The sequence below is a fragment of the Pseudorasbora parva genome, chromosome 9 (genome assembly GCF_024679245.1).
Source record: "Pseudorasbora parva isolate DD20220531a chromosome 9, ASM2467924v1, whole genome shotgun sequence".
Taxonomy (NCBI): Eukaryota; Metazoa; Chordata; class Actinopteri; order Cypriniformes; family Gobionidae; genus Pseudorasbora; species Pseudorasbora parva.
Window position 1 is genome coordinate 32,689,112 of NC_090180.1, and position 25,263 is coordinate 32,714,374.

Consider the following 25,263-nt stretch of genomic DNA (forward strand, 5'->3'; position numbering starts at 1 on the left):
AGTTGTGCTGTGGAATGTTTGGAATGATCTTTTTATCATTATAGTAATCGTGGTTGGTGTGAACGAGCCTTAAGAGAAGGCAGCTTTATAATAAAAATTTTAATGCAACTGAAATGGCATTCTAAGAACTTCCCATAAATCCTGTAAACTGTCACCCCTTCACTGACACAGATCTGAACTGTAGTTATTCTAGTTCATAAATGCTTTCAATCCAGATTGTTAAAGAAGACACTTTTTTTGCAGAAGTAAAAGCACTAATACAAATGACCATGTAAGAAAGTTATAGAAGTTTACTGTAAGGCAAATTAACTGAACTAAACACATTTATTTTATATAAAATAGACTGTATATTTTACAAAATAACATGCTAGCCAAGTTGTGGTCCAAAAACTGCTAAAATGGAGTAAAATGCATTGTAACGAAGTGCCCAATATCAAAACAGTTTTCACAGGATGAATTTGAAGTGCTTAAGCGTAGTTGACGATTTCACTCAAAGCCTGTGTTTGTTTGTCCTTCAGATGCAGAGCCGAGAGAAGGCTGGACTCCACTCTCTGGACCAGGAGTGGGACAATTTACAGGTCAGATAACCAAAGCAAACCTAACAAACAGCAAAACAAAGATTCTCTTCCTGATTGGGAGCCTTGCCCAGCCTTACACACTACACACATATTGTTTGCAATTTTGTTTATTGTTCTCAGCAGATTCTATTCTGAAAAATGCCCTATAAACAAGCATTATAATATTACCATGTTCAGATTGTTATTTCACGTGCATTTCATATGCAGTGCTGTGTCACCATTTTAGGATACATACTGAGTGCACATAGGCCACCTTGTTGACAGAGGCTATTTACACTAACTCCGCCCACTGATGTTTGATTGGGCCAGACAAAATGACAAAAAAACACTTTATTGTCAACAGCATCGATAGTGTAGGGGTAAGCTGGAATACATGAATGCAAATCGACCCAAGTTTTCTGAACTCGCTTTTCCAATCACAAATCAGATCAGAAAGGCATTTTTTTTTCAATAAAAATTAGGAAAACATTCAAAAAATGGAAAGTGTCTAATGTGTGTTTTAAGTATTTATCTGTTAGGGGTAGGTGTAGGCGGGGCTTTATTGTCCCAATAAGGTGGCATTCTTTTGATAATTTTAATAAATATAATCATTTTAAAGTCAAAACCCATTTTTATCAGGGTTAAAACTTATTTAACCAATCATTAAATAGCATACTAAATGCACCTTAGCGACGTCAAACAGTTAACAACAACAAGCAAGGTTTACCTCACTGTCACGTAACCTATTTGTAATTTTCTCTCATCATTTCTGTCCATCCATTAATAGTCCAAGCAACGGCTCAAGTTTGATCATATTTGATGTGCTCGATGTGTGTGCGTCGATCAGTGTTCACATGTGAATGAAAGCCTAGAATTTACATTTTTAAGGTGAACTAACCAGATTAATCATTAATATATTACTAAAATAAAAGTCATAAAAATATTACTTAAATAGAAGTAAAAAGGATACAAAAATAAACATAAACACAATGAATTTAAATGCATTTATGGGCCCCACTTTATATTAGGTGGCTTTACCACCTAAGTTTATTTAACTACCATGTACTTGGATCAAAAAGTCTTCATATTGTATTGCAAAACACCTTTGCTGATATTGAGGTGGGATACAGGTAAAGTCAGGGACAGGTGTGGTGGGATGGAAAGTAAAAGGGTAGGGTTAGGTGTAAGGGAAGTTTTGAACTGTGTAATTATGTATTCAAATAAATTACAGATGTAATTACATGTCATTTAAAAAATGTAAGTATAATGTAAAAACATGTAAATAGTAAGTGCATTGTATCAAATGATTCATTAAAATGTTAGTACATGTCAGTAGTTAATGCCACTTAATATAAAGTGGGTCCCATTCATTTAATAAAAGCCCTTTGTTTAGTATAGCACCTGCTGTTGGCACAATGACTGTATTCACATGTTGTGATCTTTTCTTCTTCCCTACATGTAGAAAATGTCTCATTTGCGTGTGGCTCAGCTGCGAGACTTGCAGGGCATCATCGAAGAGATCTCCAGAGCCATCATGTGGGTCAACGATAGAGAGGAGGAGGAGCTGGTGTTCGACTGGGGCGATAAAAACATTGACACCTACATCCCCCGCAAGCAGGAAAGCTACTCGGTGAGCAGATGCACTCAATCCACATATTTTACCTTGCAAGCCCATCCATTAGTGGTGTCATCTGCAGTCTGTGTAAGTCAAGTGCCTGATGATTAGAGCTTATAAAATTTGTCCTTCTTGCTAGAAACTAATGAGTGATCTGGAAGAAAAAGAGAAAGAGCTGAATAAACTGAAGACGAAGGTGGACACCCTCCTGAAGAACCAGCACCCAGCGTCAGATAAGATCCAGGTGAGGAAACCTCTGCTCCATAAGCGATGAATGAAGATCACTCCCACTCACTCTCAAGACATTTTCAGTTTCCGTGGCTCAGTGTGGCCAACGGCCAGCTTGACACCGCTGTGAAATCTTTCACCCTGATGCCAAATTTTCAAATGTTTGGATTCCTATTGAAATGGCCAGAGAGATTTTAACTTTTGAATCACAGCTGTGATTTTGTTTTTAGCCAATCACAACTCTCCCTCATTTGTGATGTTATTTCCACCAAAACTCTAAATTCAGTGTTCTTTGTCACTTAAGAGGCACAAGCATGTAGGAGTTGAATTATGACACATGCAATGAAATCAGCAGAAACATATGCAGTCATTTGTGATCGGAACGGTTCTTATTGTGCGACCTTTCCAATCATTTAAAAATTAACAATTTCCCTTGTGAAAAAGAAATGCACTTAACTGTATTGAGTGTGTACTTCTGAATTACAGATACCGGTACTATACTATTAATCAAATAAAAATCCATTTAGTAGACACTTTTACAATGAATGATTTCAAATTACTTTAATAAGTACATATTAATCATTATGTTGTAATACCGGCAATCATTTGTTGTGTTTTAAAGAATTGCACTGTTTGGCCTCTTGAAAATCACATTGCAATCATTTTCCATAGTTAATCATTTTACAATAATTTTCATCAATTCATTTAGCTCGAACCAATTAGTGTGCAGATGCAAATATATTTTAGATTGTTTTGTTAGGCTTACAAAAATAATCACGCAGGTGTTACAGTTTGTTGTGTTAAATCATCTGGTGTTGAACATAATGCTTTATAATTTTCTCTGAATTAGCTCTTTTCTCTGCTTCTTTCAGGCTTACATGGACACACTGCAAACCCAATGGAGCTGGTTACTGCAGATCACCAAGTGCATCCATGTGCACCTGAAGGAGAACGCCGCCTACAGCCAGGTAAGGCTTTGGCCGGATAGGAATCTTTGATTCACAGTCAGTTATAGCTGAGGGTTAGAGTTAGCGAGAATTGAAATAGTGATTATTCATGTAAACACAATTCCTTTTGAGAATGTGAACAGTAGAGGAACACGTCGGATGCGAGTTACAGCATCAGATCCGTGCATTACTTAAAGTGACAGCAGCCTAAAATACCTGCTGCATGTCCTTAATGTCCTCAACGCTTTTGACTGAAAAACCTCAAGCATGAAATGAAATAAGATTTTGGTCCAGTGAACAGATGCCAAATGGTGAATATGAAGTTCAGCACTAATCAAAGCCCTGAAGAAATATTTTGGGTTCAAAACAAGTGAAAAATCTGCGTTACAATCTGTAAACATTAATATATGGTTTTAAAAAAATGATAGCCATGTTTTTAATGTGGGGGGGAACAACTTTTTTTTTTAAGTTATATCCAATTTTATGAATTTGTTGCCATGACAAGGTAATGAAAGAAATACTTTAAAGCCCAAATAAAAAACAAGTTTGAAAAGAATTTTAATGCAAGTGATTTAATCAATTATAAACTACACATTAAACATGCATATGCATCTGTCAAAAACATTCTATTTACACTTTTATGTGTATCTTTTATAGCACTTTATCTATTTGTGTCTATAGATTTCAATTACAGTCTATGGGCCCTATCTTGCACCCAGCGCAATTGACTTTGTACACCGACGCATGTGTCATTCCTATTTTGCATCCGCGCAAAGCGCGCTTTTCCCTCCATAGAAGCACGTCGCTAAACTAGTGAATGAACTTGCGCTCCCTGGGCGGTTCAGCGCAAAAAAGCAGGTGTGTTCCGGTGCAAACAATCCCTGGTGCTATTTTGCTGTTCCATTAAACAATTGCGCCACTGACCAGAAAAAACCTAGACTAAAGTCAGTGGCGCATTGCGCGTTGTTCATTATGCTATTTTAAGGGCGCATGCTTGACCATTAGGGGTGTAAGAAAATATCGATACACGTGAATATCGCGATATTATGTTTGGCGATACTGTATCGATTCTCAAAAACGCTTTATCGATATTTATATATTTATTTATTTACATCCAAGATTCGTGGCTTTGTGTTCGGTTTAAACCACAGACTGTATAACACCCAACTGCTAGATGGCAGTGTTATCTCAGAACGCATAACTGACGCGGAGCCAGAGAAGCGCAAAGTAAAAGTGCGTGCATCACTAGTGTTTACATTAGCAAACCCAGCTCTCAAGACGATAGCATTATTCCGCTCCTGCAGTATACAGAGCTGAAGTGTGGACTCATGTTGGCTTCAGCTAAAAAGAAGCCACTAAGGAAATCGACAAGAATCATTTTGTTTGCAAAATAGGCCAAGTTATAATCTAATACTCGGGAAACACATTGAAACAGATCTCGCTTAACATCCTGACGTCACCCGCGCTGCTGAGAAGCCTTTCAATAGAATGTACTGCACGCTTTCCTCTCAGTAACAAAATAAACACACTCCAAAACTGACAGCGGTGGCAGGAGAACGAAAGATAATAGCGATGTGGATATGGATGCACCAGCTCTGCAGTTCAGTGACGTTACTTGAAATAGCACTTTATACAATAGACTGCTTTATAGAAAACAGCTTTAGGCGCACTGCACTCCCTTTTTTGGTCGGCGTTTATTCATTCAAAAATGAGCAGTGCGCTTTAATGTTTCTAGGCAACCCCCGAATCACCTGTACTGTCAGTCAAATCAATGTAACGGTCAACACAACGGAAGGCCCGCCGCTTCATTCATTCGATTGGACAACAGAAAATAAGCGCGATGATGTTGCGCGCTTTTCTGCTCAGAGTTGACTTTTTTTCAACTTCATGCGCTCGGAGCGCTCCTTCAAAAACGCGAGGGGCAGCAAGCGGTTTAAACACGAGGCGCCCAGGGCGCATAAGCAGCGCGCATAACGCTCTCTGCCAACCGAAATCCATTCAAAAAAGACGCCTCTCGCTGCAAAAACGCGTTCTGTGTGATCGGGGCTACTGTGTTAAATATAAAAAATATAAAAAAACAAACAGTCATTCAGTCATGAAATGGACTGCACTTTCTGTTGTTAAATAGCCACTGCTATACTGTGAACCTTTAAAACATATACACACAAAGAATCCTGCAGTCACTTTACATTTCCCTTAACTTAGATTGCACATTGCATATGATTAGTGATATAAATTATACTGTATTAATTAAATAAAATACTTTGTCTCGTGTTTTAGGCTTATGGTTGTGTTCTTTATTCTTTTAAATAATAAAAAACAAAAACACACAAAAAAGAAATATCGCAATATATTGCCTCTCTTACAATATCGCAATATATTGCAACATATCGTATAGTAACCCATGTATCGTGATACGTATCGTATCGCCAGAGTCTTGGCAATACACAGCCCTATTGACCATAATGTATAGCGTGCACAACGCGCATACACTTTGCTCATGTAATCTACACAGATGCAACAGTTATTTTTGCAAATCATAAATTGTTACAATAAAAAAAATTAGCACATGATATGACTGAATCATTGTGGTGTGAAACACAGATGTGAAAAAATAGGCATAAATCTAGCTTACAAATTATTCAGGCTAATTGTAGTAATTAAGGATCAGACCTGTTTGCCCAATAGTGGCAAGACATATATGTATAAAAGGACATCTGACAAATTGGTTTGTCTGTCAAGAACCAGGAAAAAAAATCGACTGAAAAACTGAAAGAACTGTTTAACCGACGCCTGTTTAACCGACGCTATTTTGGGTGGGCTTCTCCCATCCCCATACAACACTCTTACAAGAACATCTGTCTCCTCGGCTGTCCCTTACGAAAGGAAAATATATTTACCAATTTATTATTTTGAAATATATTATAATATATTGTAAATACATGGAATAATATATTGATGGTATTATAGCCTACAATATATTATATATTCCTGTAATATATTGCAAAATATACAAATGATTGCCGCTTTCATATATTTTAATATATTGGAGAATATAAATATTAAATCCCATATATGTGAATATATTGCCTAATGTATTACATGATATTTTCCAATATACTGCAATTTTTGTTTCATTAGGGGTGAACCGCTCCATAAATACGCCATAATAATAGCAATCCATAATGGAACTTGCGCAGCTGCTTTTAAAGGGAATGTTGGATGACGCTCTGATTGGTTTATTCACATTACACCCAAACCACAGCTATGAATAATGAAGCTACTTCAGACCAACCCATTTTAGATTTCCGCCGGGCGCAAGAGCCATTTATCCCGCCGGGAAAATAGCAACAGCGCCGAGACCCGCCCACAAAGTTACTTGCGCTTCGCGCTTTGACACTTGCGTTTCAGATCGTTAAAATAGGGCCCTATATTTTTAAATGCAGTTTATGCAAAATGAGTTTTTTACTCCACTTCAGCTACACTTACATAAACCAAAATTTACCGTTTTACTCCTATCTATATTCTGAAGGCTTTTACCAAGAGGTTTGTTCATATATAATTTTCCTGATTTTATGCAATGTTTTATTCCTTAAAAATGGTGAACATTTATTTTTTTCTGGCTGTTGACAGATGGAGTGATAACAAAAGAAATCCAAAATCCCCTCTGTAAAAACCAGAATCAAGGATTTTGAGCCTGGTTTTTTCCAATGTTCCGATTTTTGTTCTAGAATTATATGCAAATTAGTGCATATTTAATTAGATAATGCCTCGATTTTCATATGTAAATATAACATTTCAGAAAACTTATAATACAAAAAGTGATTGCAATTCCTAATGTAATCAACTGAGGAAATATGGAGAGATCTATTAATTTAGTTATTTTTACTCTATTCTTGCCATAAGAAATTTGCCCCATTTACATTGCAAATCCCTGACTGTAACTTTTATTTATGCTCAATTATGTTTAGTTATTTGTTCTCATTAAGTATATTTACATGCACCGTTATATTTAAGCTACTGTCTAAGTTTAAATGACACAATGCATAACGAAATATTTGAAGGAATAATATGTTGCATATTATGGGGTTACTGTTTTGAGCTAAAACTATTAAAAACATTTGTGAACTATAATCTGAAAGCAAATAGATTATACTTGTTAGTAAAAAAGCATAAACTTTTTGCTTGTGCAATGAGATTGAAGTTGAAGCACTAAAGCTATTAACTGGAAATAAATATATAAAACTAAAATTTTAATTAAAACTGAAATAAAAATCAATTAAACCTAGATAGCCATATATATAAAACAAATAAGCAAGAATGTGTGTCTTGGAAAAGACCAACCAGTCCATTATTCAACACTTCTCTTTTTGTGTTCTTTGGAAGTAACCAAGTCATGAAGTTGAGTAAATTATGACAGAAGTTTACATTTGTTTTTATTTCTTTGTAGTTCTTCAAAGAGGCCAATGAGACATACACCAGACTGCAGAGAGACCACGAGGGGATCCGTAAGAAGTTCTCCTGTGACAAGAGCACACCTCTGGAGAATCTCACAGACATGCTCAGAACCCTGGAGGTGAAACCTGCCGCAAGCAATGCAATTAAACTAACACGTAGCATGTGAAGTTCTGTGATTTTGTTTCATGTGTAAATATGCTCACAGAGATCGGTGCATGTTGGTGTGTTTGTGTAGAAAGAGAAGGAGAGGATGATGGATAGTAAGAGGCAGGTGCAGACGCTGGTCAGCAAGTCCAAAAACATTGTGTGCCTGAAGCCTCGCAACCCAGAGGAGAAGAGCAGCGGACAGGTCATAGTGAAAGCTCTGTGTGACTTCAAACAGGATCAGGTGAGTCGTATTTCTCACACATACATATAAGTGAAGTCTTTATGAGTGAGTCATTGAATCTGTCATTCAATAGATTTGTTATAGTGAATGATTCAATGATTCATTCATAAAGACTTGTTTCATTACTGAATGAATCAGTGTTTTTAAACGAATCTCTTGAATGAATGATTCAATAACAAATTTTTAAGAGTCAATTGTTGCCACCTACTGATGTAATGATATAATGATACAATCTTTATTTTAAGCATTAAGTTTCTTTCTAAAGGTTATTTGCTCTATTTTGATCGCTACCATAGACATCAGCGTTATATCTGAACTATACACTTATATCCCAGTACTTGGGATATAAGTGATATATATGGTAATGATACTAATAATGATACTGTGTGGTTGAAAAAACAGTTTGTGAAGCTGTTTCATATCTATACATGACAACGGCCTCTCTCTGGATCAGATCTAAATGTCCACTGTGATCAGACTTGTCAAAGGCGGAGCAGAATCACTGTCATTTAGGAATAAGATAGCAATCTTTTAACGTTTAAGTAATCGCGCAGCTTTACCTTGGAGGACCCAGAGTGTATGGGGTGTTTCAAGTCCTCCTTGAAAGATCGTATTTATCAGTTGGGAAATCATTATCACGAAGTTAGTCACTTTCATTGAAGCAAGGTGGCGGGGTTCCTTTTCTTAATTCTTCCCTGCCAATGTTTTAATATATATATATATATATATATATATATATATATATATATATATATATATATATATATATATAATAGATAATATAGTTGATAATTTTTTGTAACTGTTTTGTCGTATGAATAATGTATCATTCTAGCTTTATGAATTCTTTTTTAACCAACACTTGAATGTGGGTAAATTTCATAAAAAAACAAGTCTTAACAAAAAGCTGAGAAAATCATGTTTTCCCCCCCTGAAGACTACACCAAAGCATTTATAATTTGTTTTTGTTCCCTTTTTGCCTGTGATTTGATCTGGAGATTCTGTACTATTGCATAAGTTGCATAAGAGCGCCCCCTACCGTTTAACAATGAAAACATGGAAAGCTGGAAAATTCCGTCAATGGAACAAAAATAGAGCAAGGTTTATTGGTTAGAGTTTTCACTCTATTTTAAGGTGTCTTTGATACACTGTAATTATACATTATATTAGGTAACTACATGTACTTATTATAGGGTTAGAATTAGGGTTTGGTTTAGGGTTAGTTTTATGCATGTAATAATGTAATTATGCATAATTTATAATTATTACTATAGTAACTACATGTAACATGTAACAAGTACACTTTAAAATAAATTGTAAAACTGTAACTGTAAAATGTTAAGGTGTCTATGTTTCAGTATAATTATGCATTTAAGTACTGTGTAACTGTGTACTGTGTAGGGTTAGAATTGGGGTTTGGTTCAGGGTTAGTTGTATGTAATTACGCATTATTATTATTACAGTAACTACATGTTACGAGACATGTTAAAGAAAAGTTACTCTCTGCTACTAGAAAATTGCTGCATAACAAGCACATAATAACTTTTACAGTTTCTGAGATGATTAAAGGTCCAGTTTTTCGTGTGTTTTCGAAGCTTTGATTATGTTTACAGTGTGCAATATAACATGAGTTCATGTTTCGCGTGTAAAAAACACAGTATTTTTCACACAATTTACTTATCTGTACAGCGCTGTTTCCTCTGTGCTAAAACGGCCTGATGATTTCCTTGTTCTATGAAGTCCCTCCTTCAGAAATACGTAACGAGTTCTGATTGGGCCAGCGCTTCCCGTGTTGTGATTGGACAGCAGCTTAGCGCACTTTGCCCGGAAAGGTCCCGGCTCTTACCATAACGGGGAGATGCAAGCGCTGAATTTCGCGCTCTTCTCCACGTGGGAGAGCAACAAGACCACGCCCCCTATTTTGTGTGTTCTTGTGGGCGGAGGGTTAGTCAACAAACGGTTCTAGTGACGTCATTCCTGAAGGAAGTTCAGAGGTGTAGTCCAAACTGGCCGTTCGCTGTAGGCTTTGAAAGGGAACTTCTGTTAAATAAAATATCTTGCTTGGCATTGAACTTTGAGCTTTATAATTTTACGGGTATTATTTATGCTCCAACAGCAACATTACACACTAACTAAAGTTTGAAAGATGGAATTGCGAAGAACAGGACCTTTAAAAATCCATCAACTACACGCCCTCAGCTCGGCAATTTGAAGCTCAAAGAAAATTTCCGTTGGTTTCCCACTCTTAAATACGACTTTTTTGTGGCGTTTGTGTGAGTTTTGAGATGAATTGAATGCACCATTAGCTCCAGCCCTAGTCTGACTGCCAGGGCAGGTAAACACAAAGACCTTGGTAAGTTGTTTCAGGAGTCATTTTAAGCTAGAACTACATTTTCTAGAAGCAGGAACCCCTGTTTAGTATGTAACCGCACAGAGCATGAACATATATCTGAGGTTTCTGCATGTGAAACACTGACAACTGTGTGTGTGTTACAGAAGGGCATTCTGAAGGGGAATGAAGGCATTCTGAAGGACAACACCCAGCGCAGCAAGTGGCATGTCACTGGACCTGGAGGGCTGGAAATGCTGATACCATCCGTGTGTCTGATCATCCCACCTCCAAACCCTCTGAGCATCAGTCTAGCACACAAGTATGACAAAAACACAAATGCACACAGATTCTAGAGCAATTAACAGTTTGATAGTAAACTCACTTTCTGACTCACTGATTGGCCGACAGGAACGAGCAGTACTATGAAGCCATCATGTCCATCTGGAGTCAGCTGTACATCAACATCAAGAGTCTGATTTCCTGGCAGTACTGCATGAAGGACATTCAGCACATCAACTCCCTCACGCTATCAATGGTAGGAGAAGCTGCAGCATCAGAGCTTAGTGACATCCAGTTGCTTTTGGATGCTTACCGTTCCATTAAATAATAATACATCTGAGCCTTTTTGGTCAAAAATGACTGAACAATTTTACATTTTGAAATTATTTTTTTTTTGGCTTCATTGAAATGGGATGACACTTTTGTCACATTAGCTATGTGACCACATACACACAAAAAATCATGAGCATGATTTGGATATGTTAAATGGATCGGAAAAAAGTAACACTTGGCTCCTTCACGGGCAAAAATGAGTGTTAGAGAGTTAGATAATGCAATTTTGTTAAATAAATGTGACTATTATTATACATTTGGGCTGGTTAAAAATATGAGCAACTTGCTAAAACATGGTAGCAACATGCTAAAACGTGCAACAAGAACGAATATCTACCAGTGGGCTTTAAAAAAAGACTTCAAAGGTAAATAAAAAAATATATAATTTTTCTGATCCCACTTGCAGATATTTCTTTTGGTTTTAAGCAAAAGCTCACTTTATTTAGATTTTTTCAGAAACCAAGACTTAAGTCTCTTTTTCTCCAGTAAGTATATCTTGATTTATGAATTTTTTAGATATTTGTACTTGAAAACAAGTATTACTCTTTTGTAGCGTGTAAAGCCGCGTCACATGGTATTATGTTTCACCAGCAATGTCTCTATCAAAGGAATCATTTGTCTCTTTCAGCTGTCACAAATGCGTCCTGAGGAGTATCGCAACATTATTAAGAACCTGGAGATTCACTATCAGGAGTTTATGCGTCACAGTCTTGGCTCTGAGATGTTTGGCGATGATGACAAGAGAAAGATAGAGCTGCAATACGCTGGAGCACAAACCTTTTACGACCAGCTGGTGATCCAACTGCCCACCTATAGTAAGACCAAAGATACTCGCACACACATGCTAGAACTACTATACAGGGCTGAAGTTGCCCTTCTCTGATTTAGGACGACTGTCGCTTTACAAAGGAGTTGTATTTGTCTTTCAGGGGAGAATGGAGTGAAAACTGTGGTGAACGTGGTGACTGATGGAAAGACGGTGCCGTCGACTGGGAAGACGGTTTCGTCTTCTGGGAAGACGGTGGTGACAACTGGGAAGACAGTTAGCTCGGGGCTGAACGTCAGTCTCATGTCAGACTTGAGCATTCTCAGACGCAAACTAGAGGGAGCGGAGGCCGGCTTGATCCAGCATCTCCATGTGCCTCTGAAGGAGAACGGCGTTCAGCAGTGCTCCCAAAGACTTGTGCTGCTGCAGGTACAATCACACACTCGAACAAGTCTGATTATCAGCCAATATTTGGACTTCTAGCATTACTACATAAGTACATTTGCATAATTGAATGTTTTCGGTTTGTTTTTTCAGGGTATACATCATGATCTGGACTCCATCCGGGATGAGTACTTGCATCTGAGGGAGAAGATTTTAAGAGAGCTGGATGGAAACACTAACCAAGAGCAGACCCGTTACCTGCGCTCTGAACTGGACCTCATCAACCAGAAACTGGGCAGTCTGCAAGGATTCTCAGCCGCATATATCCAGAGGCAAGAAGCTATTCTGCTTTTCTCCATGTTCATCTGTCTTTAGTGTGTAATGTTGCAGTTTAAGTCCCTCCAGTGGGAGTTCTTCTCTATATTATTGTTAGTGTTTCTGAACTCCCTGAAACACCTTCATTGTAGTCTTGAGTTTTCTTTTGGAAACAAACACATCACAATATTCCTCATTTAAATAATTCATTAGCAGAATAAAGGGGCGGGGGCAAGTTAAGTTAGTTACCGGTACTAGTGTGTTGAAACTGGTGGTTATGGTAAGTGGCGGGACATTTCCCAAACACCAATCACAACACAATGCTCCAGCTGACCAATCAGAGCACACTGTGCTTTTCAGAAGGAGGGGCTTCATAGAGATAGGAACTAAATAGCGAGTTACTGACAGACAAGAGAAGAGAGGAGCTAGAAAATGGAGAATAGAGGAGCTAGAAAAATAAAGGTAAAATATAAGAAAAATACCGCATTTAAAAAAAGAAGTATTAAGACGTTATACTGCACTCCATATACAGAACCAAGCTTAGAAAAAAACTACGGAACCACCCCTTTAAGGCTCTAAGAAAAGAGCTGTGGAAAAGATGTGGAAAGTTGTGCTTATACTTTTCTTGGGCATTAAGATTATGTGATAGTAGAAAGTATTACTATGAGAAATAATGAGTAGTGTTTCATAGGTGTTTGTCTGTGTTTCCAGGCTCACTGCTCTTCAAGCTCTGATCCAGAGCCTCCTTCAGGCTGAGGACGTCATTAAAGTCCACGAGGCTCGTCTTACAGAAAAAGAGACTTCTTCTCTTGATCTGAATGAAGTGGACAGATACTGCACAACTCTGAAGGTGAACTTAATATTTGAGCTTATCCTCCCGTTCCACAGACAAGGCTTCAGCTAGTCTCAGACTTAATATCTTACAATTGCATGTCTCCACAAATGGCTCGTTGTGACTCAGAATGATGGATCATGATATACAGTATATGTCTATTTGAATGTCATGTATTGTGCCCTACAGAACATGAAAGCAGACCTGGAGCAGAAGAAGGGTGTTTTGAAGACGATGGAGGTGGAGCTGTCCAAGGCTGTGCACTGGAATGGCCAAATCGACAAATCTTTCCATCAGTGTGACGTTGACCTTTCCAGATACTCAGAACTTGTGGGACAGATGACCGACCGCTGGCGCAGAATCGTGGCTCAGATTGATAGCAGGTGTGGAGAGACGCATACATTGAAATACATACATTGTATTGAAGTTCAAAATGCTGGGGAAATGTAGAAAGCATCAGCACTATGATTATAGTTGTATTCCATTCCTTGCTTGTTTGTCAGGGTGTGGGACCTGGAAAAACAGGAGAAACAGCTGAATCACTACAAGCAAACCAGCTCCATGATCAACAAATGGATTCAGGAAACACGTCAGCGACAGGACGCCCTTCAGATCACCAAATTCAGCAGCGTGGAGAGTTTAATGAACCACCTGAACCAGCAAAAAGTCAGTCCAATACACTAGACGATCAAACACACGTTTGGTCAAATTAATTTAGGTTTGGGATTTTATGCTCCGATATGAACAATTTGGCCGGTACAATATGCTTTATATTTGAAAGCCAATACCGATATGTGACCGATATATAGTGCATCCCTAGTTCAGGTTACATTTACATTGATGTTTTCATGGTTAAAAGAACACATATTTCCTTACACTATCAAAAAGCAGCCAATACTGTAAGATTTATATAGATTTTCGAAATATCACTACAAAACAGCGAGGAAGAATTCAGTATTTAACAGTTTGAAATTATATTCATCATGTGATCATAAATTAAATGACCTGTCAATCATTAAAACCTGTCACTTCTTAAACTATTTAGAGCAGGGGTCCCCAGACTTGGTCCTGGAGGGCCGCTGTCCTGCAGAGTTTAGCTCCAACCCCAATCAAACACACCTGAACCAGCTAATCAATGTCTAACTAGGTCCTATAAAGACATTGATTAGCTGTTGCAGGACATCGGCCCTCCAGGACCGAGTTTGGGGACCCCTGAGTTAGAGCATAAAACTAAGAGAATATAATAGTCTTGTGTACAACAGTAATTATACCTTACTAAACTTGTGTCCATTATAAGAAAATCGTCTTCAGACGTCTGACACATTGGGCCCTATTATACACTCGGCACAATGCGACAGCAGGTGCAACAGAAGCGTTTTTTGCTAGTTTAAGCCCATGATAAACACAGTTATCATTTTCACATCCTGCGTCATGTTGTTTAAATCAAGTCCAAATAGCAAGTGCACTCGCGCCCATCTCTTTGCCCATAGGCGTGCTGGTCTGAAAACCAGGTGTGTTCAGGCTCATTGTTGGCAACACAAACCTGGTCTAAAGTCAATAGCGCAGTATTTTTTGTGTTATTTAAAGGCCGTATTAGTAGTATGTGTCTATAGGCGGGTGAACAAAGCACGTACACTTTGCTTTCACACACGCAGCAGCACACACACATTTTTAAATATGAAACTTCTGGAGAAGCATTCAGTCTTTCTGCTTGCATGTAAATAGCGAATCCTTCACCTCAGCTCACTGAGCCATGAGTCATGTTCTGTCATGAACTTCATATTGTATATCAATCTGAATCATAAGATTACCATATAGTCCGAGCTCTAGTGTACACTGCGGTGTCAAGATGATTTCAGGCACTAAACTGTGAACTTTGAAACCTTTGAGTTCCTTAATTAAAATGAGTGCTTTACTCTTATTTGATCTCAAGTCCAATTAGAAACTGTACTATGAAACTTTGGGGCCTCATTAATATAATATGTGTTACTTATGCTCAATAATGAAACCAATTCAAATTAACAAAAAATATACATTCTGATACAAACTGACAATTTTAGATTAGAGTAAAACTTGGATCGGTGTTATTTTTCTTATAGTTTTTATTAAAATTTAGATTTTTTTTATAATTAGTTTTTGTCATTTTTTGTGTAAAAGTAATGAGCATCAGCTTATGCTTTATTCATTTTTTATTTAAGTTCATTTAGTAAATCCAGTTACATTTACTGAAAATGAGAAATAAATGTTTACAAGCTTGAAGTAAATTTTTTTTCATAGTTTTAGTTTCACTTAATTATATAACCCTGACTTGGATAAAATATGTCCTATTAAGAAAAATATGTTGTCAATAAACAGGCGCTGTTTTCTGAGATAAAAGGAAGGAAAGAAAAAGTGGATGATGTGGTCAAAGACTCAGACACATGTGCTGCTTCCATTAAGGTGAGACTCAGATTCTCTGTTTTGATTAAGTATGTACAGAGAAGGTGCAGAAGGCTGAGGTCTCAGATCACTGTGTTCACAGGACTATGAGCTCCAGCTGGCATCCTATAGTGCAGGACTGGAGACACTGCTCAACATTCCCATCAAGAGGACAATGCTGCAGTCTCCAGCCAATGAGCTGAGGCATGAGGTAACCAAACCTTTCACATGGACCACTAAACACTGTGAACTAAAGGGATTGTTCACCCAAGGGATTTACTCGCCGTCAGGTTACTCAAAGCCTGTATGAGTTTCTTTCTTCTGCTGAACACAACATTTGATGGACTAGTATAGAAGTCAATGGGGTCCATCAACTGTTATCAACTTTCTTCAAAATATCTTCTTTTGTGTTCAACAGAAGAAAGACTTTAATGCAGGTAAATTATGACAAAATTGTAATTTGTGAATGAACTACCACTTTAACATCACAGTTTACCTGATTTACCTTATTTGTAGCATATGAGTATTCAACATACCTTCACTGACTTATAACTATTTCCCTAAAGGCATCGGAGTTGCAGTCAAACTACATAGAGCTCTTGACACGCTCAAGTGACTACTACAAGTTCCTTGGGGAAATGCTGAAAAACATGGAGGACTTAAAGGTAAACGTTGTGTCTCAGAGAAGATGTGTTGTGAATATATCTTTCCAAATAAAAATCTAAATCAGGGAGACGAGACAATTCATGAGATGCCAGTGCCAAATAACAGATAAATGAATAATCTGTATTATTATAGTGCTTTTATAAGCAGGGTTATTAATGTTAACTAAGACTAAAACTATTAAAAGTAATACAAGTGAATATATATATTTTAATATTTTTATATATATATATATATATATATATATATATATATATATATATATATATATATATATATGTTATAATAATATGACAAAAACACAACGAAATTACTGAAAATTAAAATAAAGTTGAAATGAAAACTAAAAATATACAAATAAAAGCAAATTCTAAATATTAATACAATTATAATAATACTAAAGTAACACTGTAAGAGGCATTATTACATTATTTGAAGTTTAAGTAAAAATAGTATATGTAGATACAGTATTAGTATTACAGTATTACAGAGAAAAAAGTAGTTCGGGAATCTCTGAAATATAAATATATGACTCATGCTGGCAAAAAGAGCATTTTAAATGTCTATATCAAAAGTAAATATAAATACTAAAAGTCTATGTATAAAAAAACACCATTCAAAACGGTGTTTGATTTGTTGGAATCAGACAAAGAAATCCAACAAATCAATATAATATTGATTATATATTAAGACCTACTATACTGGACGGATCTAATATAATGTTACAAATCATATGTTTTTCTTCAATAGTTAAGCAAATGCTTGCTTAAGAAATTACAGATAATTTTTGCGTGAATGCTCGTCAAGACAGAGATATTTTGAATTAATGTAATTCTTTGTATATTGGGATCACACGCTGTCTGAGAGGTGTCTGTGTGCGCACGCTTTGGATCTATCAGTCAGCGCGAGTAAGATCTTGTTTACATCAGCATCAGTTTGAAAATCACATTTTATTGGTTCAGACTTATGCCATCGAGAATTTGCTATGAATATTCATAAAGTTGTAAGGCTGCACTTTAAAATTATACCAAACTGAGAGAAAGTGGCTGTCGTCGAGAAGCAAGCATTTTTAATGGAAAAAGGAAAAGGTACTCCTCTCCGAAAACGTACAAATAAAGATAATTTTGTTTAATTGCTATTTGGAGCATTCAGATCACTAGACACGGGGTTAATGAACAAATTTTAGTTCGAACATAAAATTCGACCATTTTCTCGTTTTGCCTGTAGCTCGAAATTAGCATTCCATCTCATCTTGCCAGCATGTTAGCAGCTAAAGGGTTAAGGCTACATATTAGTAGTGCATATACCAAACGTAGTACAAATAGGAATACTCAAAATGCTTTCTTAAAAGTGAGAAATATTTGGCAGGGTTAAATTACATTCACTTGTATAAGACATGTTTTAATTTGATTTACTACCACTAAACATGGATTTTTTTTTTTTTTTAGATGCGGAACACTAAAATTGATTTTTTGGAGGAGGAACTGAAACGTTACAAAGACAACCTCAATGATCAAAGCCAGAAGAACAAGTCTCTGGAGGATAGTCTGACTCACTATCGGCTGGAGCTGACCCAGTCGAAAGAGCAGCTTATGTCTATGGAGGAGTTGAAGAGATCCCAGGCTAGGCAGTGCAGTTCTGCTCAGGAAAGCCTGGACAGCACCCAGAATCAGCTGAAGGGCTTACAAGATGAGATGTCCCGCCTCACCTTTCTCATTGAGGAGGAGAAGCGCAAGCGAAGGCTGGCTGAGGAGCGATACACCAACCAGCAGGAGGAGTACGAGATCGCTATCCGGAAGAGACAGAAGGAGCTGGATGAGCTCAGCATGTCCAAAAACCAATTTGAAAGGGCCATCAAAGATAAAGAGCGGGAGATTGAGCGGTTGAAATTACAGCTGGAGGATGAGGCCTCCCGCCGCAGTGCAGCAGAAGCTGAGACCTCAAAGGTAAGAATGCAGTTGACCCAGGACATTAATAGCCTAAAGCAAACTTATGAATCTGAGATCCACATCACCAAGACCAGTATACTAACGTCAACACAACAGAAGGAGGAGGAATCAGCAACTCTAAGACTTCAGATGGAGAGGTTAGCCTCTGAGAAAAGAGACCTTGAAGATGAGCTTAGAAAGGTGAAGCTTTCATTCTCCCACTCAGAAGCGGCACGGAGGAAAGCAGAAGAGGACGCACTTCAGCAGAGGTCTTCGGTGACCGAGGAGAGCAGGAGCAAGAGAGAACTGGAGTCACAGATTCAGCTCGTAATTCGTCAAAGGGAAGAGATTGAAACAAGACACAGGGTGGAACTGACAGAGGCAAACAGAGTTGCTCAGGAAAAGGTCCGTGAGATTACCCTTTTAACCCAAAATCTACAAGATGAGGCCAGGCGGAGGAAAGCCTTGGAGGTCGAGAATCAAAGTCTCAGGCAGTCTCAGGCTGAGATGCTCGCTAAGCAAACTTCAACTACAGAGGTCATTAACAAGTTAAAGATCTCTGAGCAAGAGATACTCGTTGTGAAGAGAGAGATGGAGATGCAAAAAAATGAAAAGAGCAAGTTGGAACAGAATGCCACCAGACTGCAGAGTTGCATCAGTGAACTGCAGTCCAAGGTGAACATGTTGCAGGCTGAACTGGAGAAGGAGAAGAGGAGTAATCAGGATGAGCTCACAAGAAGAAAAAGGGCAGAAACAGAGCTGGAGAAGGTCAACCAGATGTGCCGGGAATATACCACTACCATCAGCACTCTACGGGTCCATAAAGAGCAGGAAAGTGCTTCTGGACGCAAGTATGAGCAGGAGCTTCGCAATGCTAAAGAGGATTTTGAGAGAAGCAAGAAGGAGTACAAGATCGCGATAGAGAATCTGACCAAAGTGAATGCAGAATTGAAAGCTTTGCAGCAGCAGCTACAACGGGAACAAGCCCTTGTCCGTGAGGCCAATCAGCGAAACGATTCCCTCTACAAGACCATAGAAGACAAGAGTCGAGCGCTAAACGAGAGCACCAACGAGATTGATAAGTTGCAGAGCCTCACCCAGAATCTGACCAAAGAGCGTCTGCGGCTAGAGGAGGAACTAAGGAATGTGCGATTGGAGAGAGATGATGTAAAGAGAAGCCTGAGCACCATTGACAGTGAAAGTGCTTCCCGATTGACTGCCATTCAATTCCAGTTACAAACCAGCAATAACAGAGCATTGGAACTGCAGGAGCTAATCAATGAACTGACTAAAGAGAGGGAAAGTTTAAGGGTGGAAATTGCCCGAATCCAAAAGCAATTCACGGAGGTATTTTTTATGAGCGTCTCAACTGATTCTTTTTCTAAATCAGTTGAATCAAAAATACATCACCATTTTAAGTTTTTGGCTTTGCTGGGTAACGCTTTGCTGTGTAATGTTTGACTGACCTTTGAAAGCACTTTATCTGCATAACACTGCATGGTTGCAATCTTTACTCTGGTCTAATTTTTGTTGTTTTATTCTAACCATTTTCGAATCAGTCATAATTAAATTGTGTGATGCATAATAATTTCCTTTAATAAATCCTCTAAATTAATCTCTTTGTTTCCAGACATCCATGATAATCCAGCGATCTGATGCCAACTACAAAGAGATTGTGCAAGAGAGAGATAGCCTTTTAATCAAACTGAAAATGTCGCAACAGGACAAAGACAAGCAGCAGCGCTACGAAGAGGAGCTCAGGCGCATCAAACTCTCCTTGGAGTCTGAGTCGAAACAGAAGCAGCGTCTCCAGGATGAAGTTGATCGACTTACCAAGGATTTCAAGTACTGGAAAAGCCAATATGAGTTGAAAGAGGGACAGATCAGACAGAGTGAGGTAGATCGAGACAAAATTGAGAGAGACAGGGCTTCCTTCATGAGTGAGATCCAAAGATTGACTGCTGAGCTGAGGAGTGTGGAAGATCGCTACAAGAATCGCCTTCAGACCTCGGAAAAGGAAATCTCAGAGCTCTCTCGGAGGAAGGAGACTTTGGAAATGGAACTGAGGAGGTTGCAACAGCGTCCAGTTGCATCCTGTAAGAACACACAGACCGATGAGGTTTCCAAGCCCATCTGTGTGGATGACTTCCAAAAAAAAATTACAGTAAAAGGTCTGCGTGGAGAGGTCTCGCTCACTGAGCTAGTAGACTCTGACTTGCTTGATCAAACAGATTTGGATAAAATAAACCAAGGAAAACTAACAGGCAAAGATATCGAGTATAGGCTCAGATCGTACCTGGGTGGCTCTTCATGTATTGCTGGCATCTATGATGAGTCCAAAGATAGAGTCATGCCCTTTTATCAGGCCATGAAAGAAGGTCTAATTCGACGGGGAACCACACTGGAGCTCCTAGAGGCCCAGGCTGCCTCTGGTTTCATAATTGATCCAATCAACAATGTCTGCATGACTGTGGACGAGGCATGGAGGAGAGCTCTTGTGGGAAAGGAGTTTAAAGACAAGCTACTGTCTGCTGAGAAGGCTGTGACAGGATACAAAGATCCTGCAACAGGAAAGATCATCTCACTCTTTCAAGCAATTGAGAAGGAGATCATAGAGAAGGGGCATGGGATTAGACTGCTGGAAGCTCAGATTGCCAGTGGAGGCATCATAGATCCCAAAGGGAGTCATCGAATTGATGTGGAAGTGGCCTACAGGAAGGGCTACTTTGACCGTGAAATGAATGAGATTTTGTCATATGATGGTGACGACACCAAAGGTTTCTTTGACCCTAACACCCATGAAAACCTCACATATCTGGAACTGAAAAAGAGGTGCATCACAGATCCCAAGACTGGGCTTATCCTTTTGCCTTTGAAGGACAAGCAGAAGCCGAAGCAGGTGACCTCTCAAAAGAACACACTGCGCAAGAGGAGAGTGGTGATTGTAGACCCCGACACCGGCAAAGAGATGACCGTGCGAGAAGCGTTCCATCGAGAGTTAATCGACTATGACACTTTTCTGGAGCTTTCTGAACAAGAGTGTGAGTGGGAGGAGATCACCATCGAAACATCTGAAGGAAGCCGGCGTCTACTTGTTGATCGCAAAACTGGAACCCAGTATGATATTCAAGAGTCCCTAGACAGGGGACTTATAGATAGACATACCTTGGAGAAGTACCGTGCAGGGACTGTGACACTCACTGAGTTTGCAGCTTTGATCTCAAGTAAAAGCATTAGTTCAGAGCTTGCCATATGCTCCAGCAGTCCTGATGATGTTGCTACTTGTCCCGCGCAGATTGCGCCATCATCTCCAACTATTCGCAAGCGTTTTGCTAGTGTATCCATCACACTCTCCCCTCCATCTGATATTTTCGATGACCAGAGCCCCGTGGGAGCCATTTTTGATTCAGAGACCCTAGAGAAGATAACTATCCCTGAGGCACAGCGCCGTGGAATACTAGACAACATCACAGCTCAGCGACTCTTGGAAGCCCAGGTTTGCACTGGAGGAATTGTCAATCCTTCTACCGGTCAGAGACTCTCTCTGAATGAGGCTGTACAACAAAGCATCATTGATGAAGACATGGCCATCAAGCTAAAGCCAGCACAGAAGGCTTATGCAGGGTTTGAAGATGTCAAGGCCAAGAGGAAACTTTCTGCCGCCGAGGCCATGAAAGAAAAATGGTTGCCTTATGAGGCAGGGCAGAGGTTTCTGGAGTTCCAGTACCTGACCGGTGGACTTATAGAGCCAGAAACTGGCCACCGGGTGAGCATTGAGGAGGCCATCCGAAGAGGATGGCTTGATGGCAAAGGGGCACAAAAGCTGCAGGATACGAGGAACTACATTAAGAACCTCACCTGCCCTAAAACCAAACTTAAGATCTCATACAAAGAGGCAATGGATAACTGCATGGTGGAGGAGAACAATGGCATGAAGATGCTCCAGGCTACATCTATGTCAACTAAAGGCATAAGCAGCCCATACAACGTGTCGTCAGGACCAGGCTCTCGCACAGGGTCTCGTACAGGCTCAAGAAGTGGATCACGCAGAGGCAGTGTTGACTACACCTCCTCTGTTTCTTACAGCTACATCTCATCTTAGCTATACAGTTAGTCGTCATTCCTATGCTTAGTGTGTACAATTTAAGTATGATTTTTTTTCTATTCAGAATGGGTTTGGGATACAGAATGTAGATTGACATCTTACTTTTACTAGTATTGATATATTTTCTGGGGTGTTTAAGATTAAGAAGCTTTAGATTATTAATGTAATGGTATTTTCATTATTTACACAAGGGGAATTTTAGATTTGCCATGACATATAATAATACCTTTTTCATAATTCCTTATTTGCTTTATTCAGTATCTGAGATTGTTTTCAAATATTTTCCTTTGCATGTTTTATTTACATTTTACATACTTTTTTTTCATTTCGCCGACTTTTCTATTCAAGAAATGTAACAAGCATTGCAGCACAGAGCCAGATTAGGAAACAAGTACTCTTTTATCTCAATCATCCACTGACTTGGTAACGACATGCATTGAGTAATTTCAAAGTAGAAATCATATATTTTGAGATTTGCCTTTATTTGATCTGATTGTGTTTATATGAAGCAATTTAAACAATAAAAACTATCAAAATTTTAACTACCATTCTCTCTGTTACTTATTATGGGTCAAAACTCTTTTTATAGCATCACATTTGAAATTTCTTTTTACACTTCACACCTTTCTTTGCAACTAAAACCTATGCATATAACAGTCAGGTTGTAATTTAGCATTTACTAATAGCTAAAATGACATGCAATGATTTTTGGGTAACATATTTTACAGTGTTATATATGTTACATGTGCTTTCTCTAGCAATAACAGTAAATAATAACATGCAACTAACCCTAAAACAAGCCTAATCATACCATAACCCTAGTTAGTACATGCAGTTAATTATTATTAATCAGTACATAAATATATCATTGCACTGTAACAGTGACACCTAAAAATTGTGTAACCCATTTTTGCAACAATTTACAAATAGGTTGTAAGGTAAAGATGCCCCCTTACAAACAGTTTGCATTTACTTAATATTGGGCGTTATGTTTGAGGTCTAGTATTATGACAGTATGCCTCATGTAACTGTGTTAACCTGGGCTGCATTAATAAATAAATGATGTAAATCAAAATCATGGAGACACTTTATCTTACAGTGTCCTTTTTACATGTATATTTACAGTAATTGCAATAAATTGTGCATAATTACATGCAGCTAACCTTAAACCAAACCCTGACACTGTATACAATGTAAAATATTATTACTTAAATGTATAATTTTACTGTAACACGGACACCTTAAAACAAAGCAACCAAAAGCAGCTTCTGTGCCACTTCTGCTGTGCAAAATTTATTTAGCTGGTACTGGTTTTATCTGATTAATAGCATCCCTATAGTTTCTTAATATTGTAATTATATTTATAGATACATTTAGAAATTTGACATAGATAATGATGCTTACATTAGATGAGGTTATAGAAAAAAGGCATTATAAAAGTAAAAATACAAATTGGGCAACAAAATATTGACCTTTCATGGAAAAGTTGGTTCCGTTTCAGTCGGTCACGTTCGACGTACGTCAGAACTGAACCGACGAATGGGATCTTACTTTAGAGACCAATCCTACTTCGAGCATCTAACAACAAGCCAATGAATATGAGGCGCCACGTAGGATTTAAATCAAACTTCGCTTATCAATACATACATAACACACGTGCATATACACCTATACATTACTCGCATATACATGTATACTATTGGATGTTCAAAATACATATATGAAATACACGTGCACACTAATATGAAATCCATACCAATACATATAATGTTAATAATGAATGCATACACACTTGAGAATAACTTGCATATACATATACACTTTCATGCACGCATAGACCTATAAATACTCGCATATACATATAAACTTCCATGCATATACACCTATAAATACTCGCATATACATATAAACTTACATGCATATACACCTATAAACACTCGCATATACATATAAACTTCCATGCATATACACCTATAAATACTCGCATATACATATAAACTTCCATGCATATACATCTATAAATACTCGCATATACATATAAACTTCCATGCATATACACCTATAAACACTCGCATATACATATAAACTCGATGCACGCATACACATCCATAAAACGCGCATACATACAAAATAAAACGTGGATGCATGCTTTAGTTGTGTATATATATATGCGAGTGATTTCATATGTGGATGTGCGAGTGATTTCATATGTGGCTGTGCGAGTGTTTCATATGTGGTTGTGCGTGAACTTTTCAGTGCAAACGGAAGGCATTTCAGTGTAAAAGGAAGTCATTTCAGTGTAAAAGGAAGTCATTTGTGTGTACACGGAAGTAACCTGCCTATATTAACCGCATTTACAACTTTGCAATCATGGAGAAGGATCGTGCTACAACTGAAGCAATAGAATTTTGCGAAACGTGCTTACTTGGCGGTCCGTGTACCTTCGGATAATTTGTTTTTTCCTTTTTGTCTTACAAACGGAAAAAATAAGAAAGCATTCCTTTATCATATATTCGACCCTCCCTATGAGAATAAATAAACAAACCTTGAGTCGTTTTTCCCCCTCATATTTTTATTTTTGTTTTAATCACACTGTTCTAATCCGCCAAGTGAAAAAAAAAAAAAAATGGATAAACAGCTTGAATATTCGATCTCAACATGGGCGGGAACAAAACGCCCCTTTCCGCTGATTGGTCAACCAAAGATCAAGCCGCG

The 25,263-nt window shown here is 38.1% G+C and overlaps 1 protein-coding gene across 2 annotated transcripts in view; it reads left to right on the forward strand.

The window, feature by feature from the left end:
• The window catches only part of dspa (desmoplakin a), a 34,108-nt gene extending 11,018 nt beyond the window's left edge, over window positions 1-23,090 (forward strand). The window contains exons 6-24 of one of the 2 annotated variants that reach the window (XM_067452252.1): window positions 519-578; window positions 2,020-2,187; window positions 2,312-2,416; window positions 3,273-3,368; window positions 7,798-7,923; window positions 8,041-8,193; window positions 10,690-10,844; window positions 10,934-11,060; window positions 11,766-11,952; window positions 12,067-12,332; window positions 12,441-12,619; window positions 13,314-13,452; window positions 13,624-13,817; window positions 13,938-14,100; window positions 15,790-15,873; window positions 15,956-16,063; window positions 16,419-16,517; window positions 17,964-19,790; window positions 20,074-23,090. In XM_067452252.1, the coding sequence (XP_067308353.1) occupies window positions 519-578; window positions 2,020-2,187; window positions 2,312-2,416; window positions 3,273-3,368; window positions 7,798-7,923; window positions 8,041-8,193; window positions 10,690-10,844; window positions 10,934-11,060; window positions 11,766-11,952; window positions 12,067-12,332; window positions 12,441-12,619; window positions 13,314-13,452; window positions 13,624-13,817; window positions 13,938-14,100; window positions 15,790-15,873; window positions 15,956-16,063; window positions 16,419-16,517; window positions 17,964-19,790; window positions 20,074-22,545 (6,708 nt within the window). In that variant the 3' untranslated portion in view covers window positions 22,546-23,090. The remainder of the gene's footprint in view (window positions 1-518; window positions 579-2,019; window positions 2,188-2,311; window positions 2,417-3,272; window positions 3,369-7,797; window positions 7,924-8,040; window positions 8,194-10,689; window positions 10,845-10,933; window positions 11,061-11,765; window positions 11,953-12,066; window positions 12,333-12,440; window positions 12,620-13,313; window positions 13,453-13,623; window positions 13,818-13,937; window positions 14,101-15,789; window positions 15,874-15,955; window positions 16,064-16,418; window positions 16,518-17,963; window positions 19,791-20,073) is intronic. The other variant, XM_067452253.1, reaches the window with a different exon arrangement.
• Window positions 23,091-25,263: the final 2,173 nt, after the last annotated feature.